The 17,034-nt window shown below is 47.9% G+C and overlaps 1 protein-coding gene across 1 annotated transcript; it reads right to left on the bottom strand.

Moving 5' to 3' along the window:
* Nucleotides 1-487: 487 nt before the first annotated feature.
* SRSF11 (serine and arginine rich splicing factor 11) lies at nt 488-16,208 on the bottom strand. The gene is made up of 12 exons (XM_030953463.1): nt 16,078-16,208; nt 11,732-11,865; nt 7,780-7,889; nt 6,505-6,597; nt 5,261-5,310; nt 4,846-4,973; nt 3,871-3,952; nt 3,488-3,619; nt 3,151-3,240; nt 2,531-2,626; nt 1,795-1,933; nt 488-1,691 (listed from the first exon to the last, which is right to left on the bottom strand). Exons 1-12 carry the CDS (start codon nt 16,206-16,208, stop codon nt 1,497-1,499), a joined length of 1,380 nt encoding a protein of 459 aa, XP_030809323.1. The 3' UTR covers nt 488-1,496.
* Nucleotides 16,209-17,034: the final 826 nt, after the last annotated feature.

Raw genomic sequence — 17,034 nt, 5'->3', positions numbered from 1 at the left:
GAAGGGGGGGTTTGGAGAGATGGGTTTGGGGATATTAAGTTTTTTAACTTAGCCTTGCTCTCCTGCCCCCAGCATCAGCCCCTGAGCTGAGAGGGATCAGGGCCTCCCTCTGTAGGTACAGAGCTGCTGATGGAAAATCTCCTGTTTCTAAAGGGGCAGGAAAACTTCCCAGAAGGGCTTCAGCCACTGCCAGTTAAAACAAAGATTTTTCTTAAGTGCAGTTGTGGCCCTGAGGTTGCTCCGAGTGCTCCCTGCCAGGCAGGGTCTTCCCAGAGCTTCTCTTGCTTTTCATCCACCAGCACTCCCAGGTCCTTCTCAGCAGTCCCATAAACCTCCACATTCCCATTTTAACTCATTTCCCCCCCCAAAAGTAAAATAATTCCTTCTTCACTGTAACAGAGATGGAAAAGTCCCCTGTAAGGAATCAGGTTAAGTTTGGTGCACCCAGCAGTGGAAATAAAACCCAGGAGTTTTCTAGAAGAGGAGGTGAAGTTTCAGGGTTTTATTATCAAAGTTTTGTAAAACATTTTCTGAAACTGTACATCGACATGGCACAGACTGTCGGCTACTTTTGTCTCTTTACCTGCACAAAAGTAAAAGCTCTGGAGCTGCTGGAACTAAGGAACAGCTTTGGGTAACTACTCTGCAAATACCATGGGATCACCGAGTGCGGGAGGGAGGGAACGGCCGGGACAGGAACACAAATTTATCCGTTTGTACAACTTGAGATCAAGTAAAAAGTACATTATCATTGGACTTGCTTTAAAAACAGACCAAGGTCATTTTAAAATGCACTCCCTGCTGCAGCGGGTGAGCTCCTGAGCCCCAGCCCTGGGTGAGGCTGCTCCCCCAACCCTCCCTCACTGGGCACGGCCAGGATTCCCCTTCCCGAGGTCAGACCATCCCAGCTCGCCCTGGGTGGAGCTGAACGGACACAGTGGAGACAGAGCCCTCAGGAAGGTCAGGGCACAGAACCCTGGGCAAAGCCAACCAAAACCCACCGGAAACCAAACCCAACCAAGCCCAGCACGTGGCTTAAAACCAGAACTAAAGCCAAAAGCACAAAGAGCTGGTGCGATCCAAGGCCGACTCCGGAGTGTCCAGGAGGCCCCCGGCAGCCCCTTTGTGGCTGCAGGACAGGAGGGCTGTGCCACACTCCCAGGGCATTCCCCCAGGACAGGAGGGCTGTGCCACACTCCCCACACTCCTGGAACACTGCCACACTGCTGGGCCCTGCTGGCTCAGCCTGGGACACTCCAGAGGGAGGGAGGGAAGCAGGGAGGGAGGGAGGAAGGGTGGCCCAGCCCGTGCTGCGGGAGGGACGTGCGGGCTGGCCTGGCCCCAGCTGGGCCCTGGAGCAGGGGATCCCTGTCTCAAGCTTTGGGTGTGAGTTAGTATCGGGATGGACAGACCATGGAGAGCTCGGAGCTGGATACATCTAGGTTGAGGATTAACAAGTACAGCATAAAGGATCACACTGAGGGGCTGTGGGCGGCTCAGTCGCTCATGTCCATGTCCTCCTCGTGGTGGTCGTCCCCGTTCACCTTGGATTCCCTGCCCGGATCCCCGCTGCCCTTCTCGGCCCCAGGCTCCTTCCCTTTGGGGGAGGGAGCATCTGCCACCTTCTTCTCCTCCTTCTTCTCCTTCTCGCTGTCGTAGCCCTGTTCCTCCTCGTCGTAGTCCCTTGTGACCTGCTTTGCCAGGGAAAGGGACACGTTAGCACTTCCCTGTGGGCCGGGGTGGGGGGGATGTGGGGCAGGGCTGGGAGCAGCTCCAGGGCTTTTTGGAACATACTTTCACATCCTTGTCGCTCTCGGATTTCCGGTCTCGATCCTTCTCCTTGTCTTTGCTCTTCTTTTTCTTACTTGTTGACCGCTCCCTCTCGTCTCTGCTCCTCTCCTTGTCTTTATCCTTCTTCTTTTCCTTTTTATGCCTATGAGGATCAGCAGGAAGAGGATGAGGCCCATCCCCATCACCCCATTCCACGGCTAGAACTGCCCAGAGCGTTACCCACAGCAAACACAACGGAAAATGGCAGAGGGCAAGTAGGGAACAGGTTCTGCTTCCAGGAAGTACCCCAAATCCCAAGTTCTTAGCTCTGGCTCAAGGACAACACCACAAAGCCAAGGCTGAGCAATGCTGTGGCAAACAGAACCATGGAATCTCCTGAGCTGAAGGGCCCCAGAGGAATCATGGAGTCCAAATCCTGGACACCAAGAACAGCAGTGCTCCAGTGTTTTACAGAGGAGCACCTTGAGCTCCCCATCCTGGGACAGGGTCACAGAACACCCAGGCCACCCAAAGCCAGCTGATTCCTACTGTGCAGAGCCAAAGGGATTGGGAATGGTGGCACATCTACTTGTATCACCCCTGGAACCCTGACCCATGGAGCTCCCAGCCAACCCCAGACCAGCTCCGCAAAAGCAGCAAAGATTCCCCACACAGAGAATCCCCAGGAGCCTCCCTGGGGGTCACAATTTGGGAATTTCCCACCCAGACACCATTCTTGCCAGCCAAGTGCTTCCCTGACCTTCTGGGCGACGGGGACCGGGACATTTTCCGTTTGGGAGACCTGGGCTTTTTCGGGGACCGCGTCCCGCTCCGGCTCCGGCCCGGCGCCGCCGATCTCTGCAGGGAGACACAGGAGCTTTGGAAATCTCTGCTTATTGTTTTAAAGCTGCAAATGAATCCCTAATCCAAGCCTAGCCCTGCTCATAGAGTACTAAAGAGTTGTCAAAACTGCAAGATAAATTTCGAAGTTTTTTTTTTAAATGAAACACTTTTGACTGGATTTATTCCCTAAATCAGGAAGAGCTTGGCAGTGACCCTGGAGCATCAAACTGTGACACAGAGCAAAAAAAACTGTTCTAAGCCCAAAGAATTTACCTCAAACACTGCAGGAAAATGCAAGTGTCTTACAGACAGAGGTGGCAGAGGTGCTGTTGTGCCTGTACCAGACATATCCTCATTGGAATCATGATCCAATGGGATCCAGGCATAGTTTGGGTTGAAAGGGACCTCAAAGTCCATGGGCAGGGACACCTTCCACAGACCAGCTGCTCTATTACAAGAACTTTTTTTTTTATTTAATACTGAAGTGCATCAAAATCCTGCTGGAAAAAGAGAGCAAGGAAAATCCCATTTCTGTACCTGCTTGTGCTTCTGGATCTTCTGGTTGTGCTGTAGCTTTTGGGGGGAGTTTTAGAACGTTTCTTTTCTTTCTCTTCCTTCTTTTTATCCCTTTTTGTAGAAAAGAGATTAAGTCACTTTCAAACAGCACTTCCTAATGTGCTGTACAGGGAAAGGGATGCAGAGCTGGAGGGGCAAGGGTGGCTCCCCAGGCTGAGGCCCCTCAGGTGCTCCAGCCCCTCCATGTCCCCTCTGAACTGAGGGCCCAGAGCTGGACACAGCCCTCTGGGGACCCAGCAGTGCCAGCACAGGGCACAGTCCCTGCCCTGCTCAGGACTGGACTCCCTGGAGTCATTACCTGGTTTTGGATGTGCTCCGAGACCTCCTGCTCCTCTCTCTGGAATGAGATCTCCTTCTCCTCGGACTTTTGGATCGCCTCCTGCTTCTGGATTTGGAATGGGACCTTCTCCTTGATCTGCTCCTGGAGCGTCTGCCAGGGACACACCAACATGGAGTCACAGGGAGGACACCCTGGGGCTGCTCCCAGCCCAGCTGCTCTGGGCAGGGACACCCCCAAACCCAACCAAAGCCTCCATCCACGGCTCTGCCTGGCCTGCACAGGGGCTCTGAACACTGAAATGGCAATGAAGCTTTGGAGCCCCAATCAAACCCAAGGCTCTTCCCAAGAATGATTTTTGCAGGAATTGTTCCAGCTGTGTTGCTAAGGAATTGCTCAGTCACCTGTGTCTGGATGAGGAAGGTGTCCTCCTCCTCCTCGAGCGCGACCTCGACCTTGAATGTCTTCGTTTTTCATCTTTTTTGTCTGAAAAAGTACAATAAAAACCAATGTTTTGTTTAAACATTAAAAAAAAAATCTAAAGGAAAGGACCCTCACATAATTGATATCAATCAACCTGATCTTGCCATTTGAAATGAAGGCTCATCTATAATTTTCTTCCCAAGAAGACAAAAGAACCAACAGAGGACGGGAACATGTTTGTAACACAAAATAACAGTTTTATACAAAACTGGAGAAGTCAAAATTCAGAAAAAATCTTAAGTCAGTGAATAGCTGACACCTGCAGGGCACTAGAAAACCCTGTGAAAATCCCAGAATCTGCCATTTCCTGAGGGGCTGAAGAACCTGTCAAATGATTGTTTTGAATTTCCCACAAAAAAGCCTCAAGCTAAGCAAGAACAGGATCTCTGCAGGACTGATGGATATTCTGTATTTTCAGTGTTCAAGTTTTTGCCTCTCAGATTTGGTGGCTCTGACATTTGTGAGAGCTGCCAGAGCTTGTTCTAAAATCAAACCTGCTGAAAGAAGCTCCACAAAAGAGAACTATTTACAAACCTACCCAGATTAGGAATGAAGAGAAAGGAAAGCATCCCTGAGAAACATCAGCAGGGTGCCAAGTGGTGAGGCCAAAAAATCCATGTTCCCTTGGAATTTGAGACAGCAGCAAGAACTTCCCTCAGGGAAGCCTGGGTGTTTTACAGCCTTCAAATCAGTGAATTTTGGGAAAATCAACGGATTAATTCCAACCCGGTTCTGCAGGAAATGGAGCATCCACTGCAGGATGATTAAAAACCTAATAAGTGAATTCCCCACAGAGCACAGGCATGAAGGCAGGGCTCTGCAGAGCATCAGTTTGGATCAGGTGCTGTGTCCAAGCCCCATGCTGGCTGGAATGGCTCATTCCAGGCTGCAATTACCTGGCTCTATAGCAGCAGAGATTAAGGACTGTGCTTCTCGGACTCTCTTCATGGCCTCTTCTATTTCCTTACTGGAGGTATCTGATTTCAGACTGGGGGACACGAGACCTGCAGCCACGTGGTTCAACCTGGGCAACACAGAATTCCAAAAGTCAGCACTCAGGAACCCAAGGGATACAGGCCTGCATTGTCAGAGTTCACAGGGTCAGGGAATCCTGGAATGGTTTTGGTTTGGAGGGACATCAAGCCCATCTGATCCCACCCCCTGCCATGGGCAGGGAACCTTCCCTAGCCCAGGGTGCTCCAAGGCCCTTCCAGCTCCAGCAGGACAGGGACTGGGCACTGAATCTCCACAGATATTCCCATGGAATCCCCCAGCAGTGCAGTACAAGGGTTTGGGAACACTGGTGCTTACTTTGGATCCACTGTGCTCATCAGTTTTAGGAGCTGATCTGCTGCAAGAGACTGTGAGGGAAAAACAAAGTTAGAACCAGGCTGGGAGATGTGAGAGCTCCAGAGAACCTTCCTTGGAATGTCCCCTGGAAGTTTTCCCAGCTGGAAAACCAGAGCAGAACACCCCCAGCCAAGAGGAAAGGCCACACTGGGCTGCTGTGACTGGGAGGGTGTGAACACCCCACACTGGGGCTCTGGGGATTCATTTTCCACAGCAGCCAAAGCCAGCCCTGCCTGGGCAGGATCAGGGATAAAACCACAAATGGATAAAAATACCAACAGATAAAAATACATTGCTGGGGTGTGTTTATCCTTATGTACTAGTAACTTTTTGTGCACAGGTTATTTCTGTCACTGCAAGAGAACAGACCCCTCTCTAAGCTGTCTGTCCACTGAAGACCTCAATGACAACTTATAAACATTTAAGTATTCCATGAAAAAAATGTTACAGCTCTTAGGATAATCCAGGTACCATGATCAGTCACATCCTGCACCAATGGGGTATTAAGAAAAAAAAGTTCAATCTCACTCAGTTTTTCTATAATGAACCCCAACTTTCATTTTTGAAATGTTTGTTACAATCTGATGGTTTAATGTACAAAAATCCTCCATCACCCCAAATTTACATTTTTCTAATTTGCCTTTAAAATTACTTTTTTCATCTGTTATTTAATTTTCACCATTATTTGCTTGTTCTTCCACATGGGAATACATAGAAAATTTAAGTGATGGTAGTAGCAATGCATTAAATTATTGCTGCTTCTTGTGGCTGTAAAAGCGTATTTTATTCTTACCTCTTAAATATTTTATCTATATAGATAGGACCAATATATTTATATTGATATATTTTTATTGATATAAATATACTCAATATTCTAGTACTTAAAAGCCTTTTTTGTTCAGCTGTAACAACCTAATGAAGTCTCCCCACATTGTGGACACCTACAAAATTAAAAAATCAAACTACTTTTTACTTGAAGAACAAGGCAGGTTCCTGGCCTAATAATGACACATATTTGAAATATTTCATTGCTATCCCCAAATTATTCCTTGGCCCCTTCCAACATTTAATTTGCTATTCAAGCAGGTATTTTTCATTCCAATCCCTGGAGCTCCCAGGCAGTGGCTGTGAAGTGACACAAATGAAAACCACTCTCAGAGCAGGAAAGAAGGGGGCAATAAAGGATATTTGGAATGAGGACGTACCTGGGAGTTCAGGTTTGCTCCAGGAAGCCCAAGAGCAGCAAGGGCAGGGTCGAGAGCAGGAGCTCCTAAAGCAGCTAAAGGGACAGCACCAATCTGTGGCAGAGACAGCAGTTAGGGCACAGGCAGTGACAAAACTCAGTCAGGGAGATCACTGGGCAGGGGAAATAAAGGTGAAGGAGAAAAGCATTCCAGCAAACTGAAGGGATAGTTGAAAATGAAGTCATTTTTCAGTGCTAAAATGGAAATTCATTCCAAGTTTTTGAGGCTATTGCCCCATTTCTACTTCATTTTGGGGTTGAGATGGCCATGGTTTATGTTGAAAGGCAATTTAACAATACTGCAACCCTGCAAATGTCTCCAATTTGGTTAAAAAGCTACTGGGAGAGCAGAAGGCTCCCTAAAGCAGCTGATTTTGGGCCATTTCAAATGAGATGATTGAGGCAGACACCCAAACCCAACACACACTGCCAAGATGTGCTGAACTGTGCAGCACAGTCCCCCAAAATGGATGTGTTGAACACATCCCACCAGAGGGGCTGGGAGCAGCCTGGCCTCAGAGACACAGCTGCAGTTCAGGTGGCTCAACATCCATTTCCAGGATTTATATGCACAGTTTTTTTAGTGAATGAAATTTTTTGGGTTGTATTTGGTTCTCCCAACCCCTTCCCTGGGTTTCAAAGGTTAAATTTAGGCTCTTCTCTTCTGAGCAGCTCCACGGCCAGGGGGTCCTTCAGCTAAGCAGGAGCTGGGGAGGGTCTGAGGAGTGCAGAATTAATGAGGCTTTATTATGATTAATTTGCCTCCTGCACTTTGATTCTGTGCCCTCTTAAGAGCTGAGCTGTGACTCCAGCTTCTCCCACAATGTGCAATTCTCACTGTTCATCTTCCACATGAATTCCTGTGGGTTCACACAAGCAGGCTCCAATTTTCCCCTCAGCTGGAGGATTAATGAAGGGAATCTCACAGTGTGGCAGCTCCTTGGACTTGAGGAATTTAAAATCTGTGAGCTCTCTACTGCTTGTCACATCTGTAAAGTACAGAGGGTGAGAGGGGTGGGAGGCACAAACAGGGCCCTGAGAAACCAGGAAACAGGGAAATAAGGATATTCCATCTAACAACTTGTCACTGTCGTGCCCCAATCACATCATTGGGACAGAGCTGTCCCAATCCATCAATAAATCACTCTAGGAGTTGGAATCAACACATCAGTCCTGAAAGAAAGAGCAGGAATGAAGTGGAATGTAGCAGAAGACACGCAGGGGTTCCCCAGCCTACCTGAGAGAGAGGGTTGGGAGTGGGCAGCAGGCCACCCCCGGGCAGCAGCCCTGCCACGGCATTAGCTGGTGCCAAGAGAGACAAAGCCTTAGTCTCATCAGGAATGACTCCTGCAGGGAAACAGCCTGGCATTAGAGTGCATCCCAGCCCAGAGGCACCAAATACACAAATACACCCAGCAAAGTCTCCCTGATACACCACCTGAGTTTGTTGAAAGTACTTATGTTGGCTAAAATACAAAGCTTGATGGCTATTAATATTTAGCATTAACTTTTTTTGTCAGAATGCAACTTCAATGGGTGACAATTTGACTGTTCCTTTTTCTCTACAAAAGGTTAAGTTTCTAGAGCAAAAAAATAGCACAATACACACTACTTTGTTGTTAACACTGCCAAGGTTTCATCACCTGTACTCGATTTTTAAGTCATGAACCAAACGTAAGCAAGCACAGTCGGTTCTCCAGGGGTGAGAGTGCTCTCAACTTTCAAAAGCTGTTTTATGAACAACGACTCGTGTCGGCTGCTTCACTACAAAGCACACAGAAAAATCAAGATACACAAGACAAAAAAAGTTGGATTTAGGGGTTAATAATATGGTACAGTTCACTATGTTTTCTTTTACACCTACCATACAAACTTTGGCAAACTTAAAGAGAAGGGATGGGTGTTTGGGGTAGGGCTTTTGCTGACGTGTCACACGGAATGCGGTCCCTGCGGCTCTCCGGGAATGCTGGGGGTGTGTCTGTGGCTGGGATACACACAGGGATGCTGGCACATTCCTTACCTGTGCAGTAAAATGCTTTTGTTCCAATATGTGCCAGCTTAGAGCACCAGCAGTGCTGCTGCCACCTGCCGTGGCACAGGGGACTCGTGGCCCAAAGTCTTGCAGCCAGCTAAGCCCAGGGGTTACTGCACTGCCTGCTCTGCACACAGAGTGCTCAGGGCCCTACTAGCAAACAGTTGTGGAGGGAGTTTTACTCTATCCAACAGCAAAAGCCCTATACAGATGGATTAATTTGTTAATGTGCCCAAGCCCCCAAAATGAGAGTTCAATAAAACAATTTTACTATATAGTTGCAAATACCAGTAGTGTTTCTGTAATACATATTAAGAAACTGCATCTCATCATAAAACATACAATATGTACAGGGCACTTAAGAGAAACTGGATAAGCTGCAGAAGAAAACTGTTGGGTGGTATTTTCAGCAGGGCCTGGTATATAGTTCAGGCTGAACCAGGGAAAAGAACTGTAAAACACAACAACAAAAAAGAAAAACCACTGTTAAATAAAGGTAATGGTTCCTCCCACCTATACTGAGAAGTGCCGATAATCTACACAAATGTACAATACACAGCACTGATATCTGGCTCGTGGCACTGAGCTGGCAGCACTTTAGATACCCAAAGTTATGGAGGGACAGGGAAAAAGGTCATGGAGGCAAAGGGCAGGAATGCATAAATATATCAACATACCTACAGAGAGATTATGGGGTCATTTGGCATGCAAAATTATGTCTCAAGAGGATATTTATCAATTACAGCTAAACATTTCAAATTAGTGCAACTACAACATTTCTGGCATCTAAATATAAATCCTCAGACTTAGCTCGAGACACCTCACAGAAGATCTGCATCCATTAAAAAAATTCATGCATCTGATCCTCTAATTGTTTCTTTAAAAAGTATTTAAATAAACTACAATTTAAAAAAAGCAATGAGGCCCCTCACCAGTTAATTTTCATGCTTCAAGAGCTTTTTTTACTGCTGCTTTGTTAGAACCATGAAATACTGCATGAATGTGTAGAAATGAAAGAAAAAGAAACAGACAAAAGAAACAAACATTAACCAAAGAACCTAAACACCCCCCCAGCCATCTTTAACCTTAAGAGTTCCTTCCAAATCCAGGAATTAGCCCAGAGAAAATGACAAATACTAAACCTTACCGTAGCCTTTGTGTATAGTTCTATAACACAAAGCAACAGTCAACACCAAAGTGTCTGTGTGAGCTAAAACTTGGGACAGGGGGGGAATTATTGCACTAGACAGATAATAAACATTGCTTTAGTGACAGGCAATCACACAGGTTCATTAGCACAGCAGAAATCAGAGACAGGAGGGCCCCACTCAGCACAGGCCTGGCTTTAAGCACATCAGCAGTGGCACTGTGGGCTGGGGAAATGCTGCTCCTGGTTGAACTGGGACCCTGGCAGGCTGAATTTTGGGGAAAAACTGTATTCCAGCCCAGGGACAGAAGTATGGGATTATCAACCCAGGGGCAATACTTTATTGGCTGAACATCTCTCTTGTGATGTGCCAAGGCCATTAAATTCTGAAATGTTCGACAACACAAGGTGCAGCCCAAGAGCGACTCCTTAACAGGCCCAGGAAAATATTCTACTTTAATAATTGGATTTTCTGCAGCCCAGCTGCTGGGCAGGTTTCTCTATGTGCCAGGTTTGTCAGTCTCACTTTGTCCACTCTGGATAAAGAGAAAGGTGGGTTTATCCTTGTAGGAAGAGTTAAACACTGGCATTATTCCCATGGGCCTTGGAGAATATTCCAGCAGAATCTCACTGGACTGGTGCTGTGTTTAACACCCACACAGGGACAAGAAGCCTCTCAGCTCTGCTGTTCTGCAGCAGTGGCAGCAGGAGCAGTAACTCCATTGCAGAAGGGGTTCTGTGCCCTCAGGAAGCAGCAGGGCTCACTCAAGAGGCCACAGTGCACATTCCTACACTCCAGGAATTAGGCTGGACATCTTTTAAGTTTCATCTCTTTTAAGCTTAAAGAATACAAAGATAAGATAAGACAGCTCCCCAGGCCTCAAGAGACAGCTCCAGCACGACAGATTAAGATTACAGGTGTGACCCCAGGCCATGTACCCAACTTAGCACTGTAGTATGACTTAATCTGCAAGATTTTATTCAATTCAACCTTTCCCAGAAGTAAATCAAGAAATGCACAAGTACAATGGAAATCAGTTACTTCTAAAGCAAGTCTAGAAGAGTTTAATAAGACTTCTGTAAGAAGAGGTGTCTTCTCAGCACTTTGCTTTTAAGGTAAGTTCCAAAAACCCTGCTCATTGCCTTTCAAATTACTGTAACACCCTAAAATGTAAAAATAAAAAGAAGAAGAGAAAATGTAGTTAACAAGTGGTTACACCAGGAAAACACTTGGGGACTTGAGTGCTTGCTGGCCTTTAGTTAATGGCTAGAATCCCCTGTAGCTGCAGAGGACCCACTGTTTTTCAGTCATCTGGAAGGGCTTTGCATTTGCCTTCTCCACTACAAAAATCACACACACAAATAACAGAGAGAAGAGTTTATTATTTAGTGAAATTCTATTAAATATATCAAGGATGAACAAGAAAACTTGGAATTAAAAACTAGGACCAGTGCCCATGTGGCACCTCTTGGAAGTTGTCACTTTTGAATTAAACCGTAATTATTCAAACCCTTGGTATACTGGACTCCACAAGGAGAGTGAGGGCCTTTTTTTGGGGATGTTCCCAAATAAATGCAGTGGCAGCATAGCCCAAAGGAATGTTAATTACTCTCCCATGCACTCTCAAGAAGGGAGAAACCATTCTCATGAAGAGAGTGAAAGTGGCAAACAATTATTAAGGTAAAATTTCCTTAAAATATGGACCTGTTTGCATTACAAACTGTTTGGGAAAATGTCTCATTGAGACTGACACGGAGCAAAATTGGCATAGAATTCTGCCTAAAACGTTCTTATTCTACACTTCAAGACACACAGAACTTTCCACTTCGATTTGGTGTCACTATGGAAACAAACTGACCAAATGCAGGGGCCAAAGGCAATATACCAAGGGTTTCAGAATGGCAATCTCGGACGTGTTTGACATAGGACTACTGTTAAATTCTGAGCACTAGACAGGAACCAACCACCACCCAAGGGTGGCCCCATAGAACATCAAACAAGGTACAAACCTTCAGCATAGGGAACGACTATGAGGGCTCTGTCAACGAACACAGTGTTTGTCAGGTGCTGGGCCACCACGGCCGAGTCGGGGTCGTGGAACTTTACAAAGCACACGCGCGACGACACCGGCAAGGGGGAGTCACTGCAAGAGACAGAGCCACACTCAGGGACAGCAGGGACAGTGCCAACCAACCCCAAAACCACACCAGTCGTTATACCCCCCTTCTTGGAGCTGCAGGTGAGCTCTCTTATCTCTTGGAGCTGCATGTGAGCTCTGCTATGCACAATAAATCCATGAGCGGCCACCTAAATGCAAATTCCACCCTGGCTGGGAGGCAAACTTGGCTGAAAAAAAAGTGACCAAATCTGTCTCAGTTAAACCCTGAGGTTTCACACTCGCTGCTTTAGGCCCCAGATGACTGATTAAGGTAAATTGTGAAACAAAGAGGGTGATGATTAAGGGATGCTTGTGACTCGGGACAAGGGTGGGTGTGCAGGGGCAGGGTGTGGGGCGAAGGCTTTGATCTGACAGAGGGCAGGGAGGGATGGGATGTTGGGAAGGAATTCCTGGCTGGGAGGGTGGGTAGGCCCTGGAACAGAACTCCCAGAGGAACTCTGGCTGCCCCTGGATCCCTGCAGTGCCCAAGGGCAGGCTGGAGCAGCCTGGGACAGTGGAAGGTGTCCCTGCCTATGGCAGGGGTGGCACTGGATGAGCTCTAATGTCGCTCCCAACCCAAACCAGTCTGGGATTCTGTTTCATCCATCGACCCAATTCCATCCCAGCTTCTAGACTCAACTTCACCATGTTCCCCCATGCTCCCATCCTGAGGAATGCCCAGTGCTGAGCTCCTGCCTGTCTTCAGCAGGGAAGAACAAACATAAGGAAATGTAAAGAGCTCAGGCAGGAATGAAAAGCTGAGCACACTAAAACAGACCTCTCTCCAAGGTAGGCCTGTGCCTGTTCCAGCTCAGAACAAGTGACTGTCAACCTACAAACCCAAAACTGAGAAGTTCTGAGCCACTTCGAAGAAAAACCAACCCAGAAGTATCTACTTCCTGTAACAGGAAAGAATGGTAGAACTACAGCTGTAACTTCCCTAAAACCAAACCAAACTGAAAAACCAGGTGCAGTCAATCCAGGCAAGGTCCAGGATGGGTTTTAAGAGCCCCCCTGTCCTGAAAGTGGGGCAGATTTTGCCGTGATTGGATGTACAAAGTGAAAGACAGGAAGGAAAATTCTTCTGCAGACAGAACTGTGGGACAGAGGAGTTAAAAGCTGCCTCCAGAAGGTCCAGGCAGGGAGTGGAAGCAGCAGCAAATCCTAAACCCCTTGTTCCTACACCAGGCCAGAGCTCCAGATCAGCCTGGGGAATTCTGAAAACATCACTGATCCTGACAAAAAGCTGCTTTTCCTACCTGGATTGCCAGCCCAACTCCAAAACATCCAACTTCAAAGGCACCCCAGCTCCAGAGCAGTTTGATCTGGGCTGCTGAGGCTGATCAAGCCTTTCAGCACTGGGGGTTGTCAGAATTCAGGGAACAGCTCCGACACCAGCAGACAGATCCAGGGTCTATTTTGGGCACTGCAAATGCCAAAAGCTCCCTCACCTTCAGCCCCACTGGGCCCAACATACACAACTGCCCCCAGTGTCTGCCAGACCACACTTCAATAACCTTACATTTCACCTGGTGTGGAAAACTAAATTGGAGCCAGCACATTGCAGCTTCTGAAACATTAAAATTAGAAACAGCCACTTGCTCCCACAGCCTGCAGACTGAATAAATTGGGAAATAACTGCAGTGATAAATGAGAAAAAAAAATTGAATCTGTTGGCTCATTTGTGCCTAGGAATCCACAGCAGCTTGCCAAAATGGTGCCTTTTTTAGCCCGTAAGTAATAATTAATAAGAAATAACAAATAATAATTACATAAAACCAAAGAAGCCTTAGGAGAAGGTGTTTAACAAAATCACAGAAAAATTGTAAAGGAAAGTAAATCAAGGGTTGATGGCAGAGCTGAAGGAGTCCCTAATCTAAGCTGTATAAAAATTACACAATTCATTATAGAGATGCAGCCCAGTATTTTGAGGCATTTTTAAAATGCCAGATAACAAAGGAATGCAAACCAGAGCAGATCCTATTGACTCTTCAGCAGATCCTGTTTACAGCCAGGAGTGCCTCTGGGAATGCTTTGGGGTAGCTGAGCTTTCTCCCAAAATAATGAACCTAAAATATCAACTGAAAATGTGTTAGGCAACGCTTCTGCAGCCTGACATTTAATTTACATCTGTGTATTGCACTTTTAAAAATGGTATTTCCACTCACTCACAAATCCAAGCTGGGTGAAATTCAGCAAGAACTGGATGTTCCCAACAGCTCCCAAAAAAAGCCACCATCCACCATTATTCTAATTCACACAAGACTGAAGCATTCAGGAATTGTCTCTCAGCCACTGGAATGCTGGGACACACAAGGATGTCCTGGGACTGCAATACAGGAAACTCAGAAATCCACTCCCTCCACTTTCCAGTCTGGATGGAGCTTTATGGAACATAATAAAGATGAGAACCAGGCAATGGAGTCGGGGAAAAGCAGGAGGAGGAGGGGGAGGAAGACTGGAACAAGTCCCAGAGCAGATTGTGCATTAAAGATGCAGCTGAGGTGTACAAGAAATGGGAAACAGGGGATTAAATAAACTGGGAAAAGGAGGTGGATGAGGGGAGAGGAGGAAAAACAGGAATTGAGAGAAGCTCAGGAAGTTACACATGATCTGGAAAAGCAGGAGAATAAGGAAGTTCTACAGCAGAGACAGAGTGACACAGATTAAACAAAGAGGTGGAGCAAAGGAAATGGGATTGGTTCCTCAAATACTACAGGGAAGGGAGAATCCCAGCAGGATCCAGGAAGGAATCTCCATTATGGGGAGAATTCACTGATTATGATTTATATCCCACAGCCCTCCAAAAATGGATGGGCACCATAGGAGGGGAAAAGTCAGGAGCTGGAATCTGAAGGAGAAGGAGCAGAAAAAGAACCTGGCACTATCAGAAAATGTCCCTTTCTTTCCGGGGAAGTGGATGGGGGCCCTGAAGTGACCCAGAGCAGATTCCCATCAGCCCAGGGAAAACCTCCTGGGAGTGAGCTCCTCACACAAGGGAAAGGACACCAAGGCACTGCAGCAATCTCTGAACAGGTTAGTTAATGTGTATCTAAAGCTACAAAGTTTCAGAGACACAAATCACATCCAACAAGTGCCCTGAAGAACGAGACAAAGTGCTCAAACACAGAGCAGGCCAGGAAAGGACTGCACCTGCCACAGTGAGCTCCTGCCATGCCAGTTATCCCAGCTGGGAACATGGGAACTCCCTCTGGAACTGTCTTTGGTTTCTGTTAACAGGGATGGAAGCCTCAGTGGAAAAATAAATGTTCTGCTATACTTTTTTTCCCCTAAAATAATGAACCCAAGTAATTTTGGGTATTACAAATAATTGATTGTTTGATAAATCTTAAACGTGGCAGAAAGAAAACCTTTAATTTATATAATGAATATGCAAAACACCATATAATGACACCAGGCTCTGTAAATCAATCAAACTGAAACCATCAGCACTACTAACACCCAGGTTTTATATTGCATCAGAAAGGATTCTGAAAGCACTATTTATGCTCATTAGAACTTAATTGCAAGCGAAGACATAAAAACTGTCTTATTTCTTTTTTTTTGTTTATTGCTACTTGTAAATTGCCGGGGTACCTGAAACTTTCTTTTCAGTTATATATGCACTTGAAACGTGCGTTATTTGTTTTAATTTGCGCAGAATTCCTTGCAAGAGGTGCAACTGACAAATATGTATTTGTCTGTTTGTGGTTTCCTTTCTGCTCAGCACAGATTTGTTCGCAAGGAACAGAAATACTAGAAAAAACACAAAAGTGTGTTTTTTGTACAATAGGGGTAAGCTGCTCTTTTAGCAAAAAATTCTTTGCAACAAACGCATTAATCTACATCTAGAAGTTTTGGTGCTGCGGGGGTGACGCAGACAGCAGAGGCTGAGCCGGGCACAACCCAGGACAAACAACTCCTGGAGACAAACGTGGATTTCACCGGAGCCGCACGTGTCGCTCCACGCCCGCACTAATCCCCGCAGTCCCGTGACCGAGCCGAGCCGTGCGGGCCGCACCGGCTCGGGGGTGCGCAGCGAGAGCCGCCCCCGCCGCGGCCGGGCGGGATCCCCGGGAGCGGGGGCGGCCCGGGCCGGGAGCCGCCGGGGGGCGGGCGGGAGGCGGCGCCGGGCCGCGGGCAGGGCGCGGGGGGAGGGACGGAGGGGGAAGCGGCGAGGCCGGGCCGGGCCCGCACTCACTCGGGGGGAAGAGGCGCAGCTCCTCGATCTTGCCCAGGAAGCCGAAGAGGGTCCGCATCTGCTCCGAGCTGGCGCTGGGCGAGACGTTGGTGACCTGGATCACGTCGGTGCCGCTGCTGGAGGCCATCGCGCCGCCGCCCGCTCCGCCGGTGCTGCAGCAGACACACAGCGGGGGCGGGGAGCGGGTGAGGCGCGGGCGGGGCGCTGCGGTTCGCTGCCCCCGGCGCGGTTCGCTCGGCCCGGCCCCGCCGCCCCCGGCCCGGTTCGCTCGCCCCCGCCGGCCCCGCGCGCGCCGCCTCACCAGCCTGCCCGGGCCGCAGTATCCCACGGTGCACCGCGCCGCGCCTGCGCGCGCGCCCACGCGCATGCGCCGCGCCGCCCGACGCGCACGGAGGAGAGGGACGCCCGCGCGCGGGGGCGGCGCGTGCGCGGAGGGGGCGCGCTCGGCCCCCCCACGCTCCCTCACGGCCCCGCGCGCGGGAAAGCTGAGGGGGTTCTGAGGGGCCGCTATTGCCGCCTCGTCATTTCACAGAGCAAACTCACACAAAATACACTGTCCCAGTGATGCCTTAGGATTCTGGCTTTTCTGTTTTTCTATATTTATGATCCTGCAGTTCTTTAGTGCAGAACTCTAAACTCCCATGTACAGTGTGAGCTGCTGCTGTCCCATTTTGAGCAGCCACAACAATTCCTCTCCAGGCCTGGCAATCAGGGACTCCTCACAGTCTCAGGGCCCAAAAATGGAAACAAAAGTGAGTTTTGGGGAAAGCACACTTGGGGTAAATGACTTCCTTACCTGAAGATGTAATTGGAGGATTAATCCCCAATATGCAAATGGGGCAAACTTATAAAAGTGTAAAAATTCATGACCCATCATCTATTTTTGGGTGTAGTACCTGGCACGCTTTGTCTGTCCAAAATGTACATGAAGACCTTTCAATAAATATACCTGC

This window comes from Camarhynchus parvulus, chromosome 8 (assembly GCF_901933205.1).
Source record: "Camarhynchus parvulus chromosome 8, STF_HiC, whole genome shotgun sequence".
Lineage (NCBI taxonomy): Eukaryota > Metazoa > Chordata > Aves > Passeriformes > Thraupidae > Camarhynchus > Camarhynchus parvulus.
The sequence above is the reverse complement of the archived record's forward strand: the minus strand, read 5'-3'. Positions and strand labels throughout refer to the sequence as shown.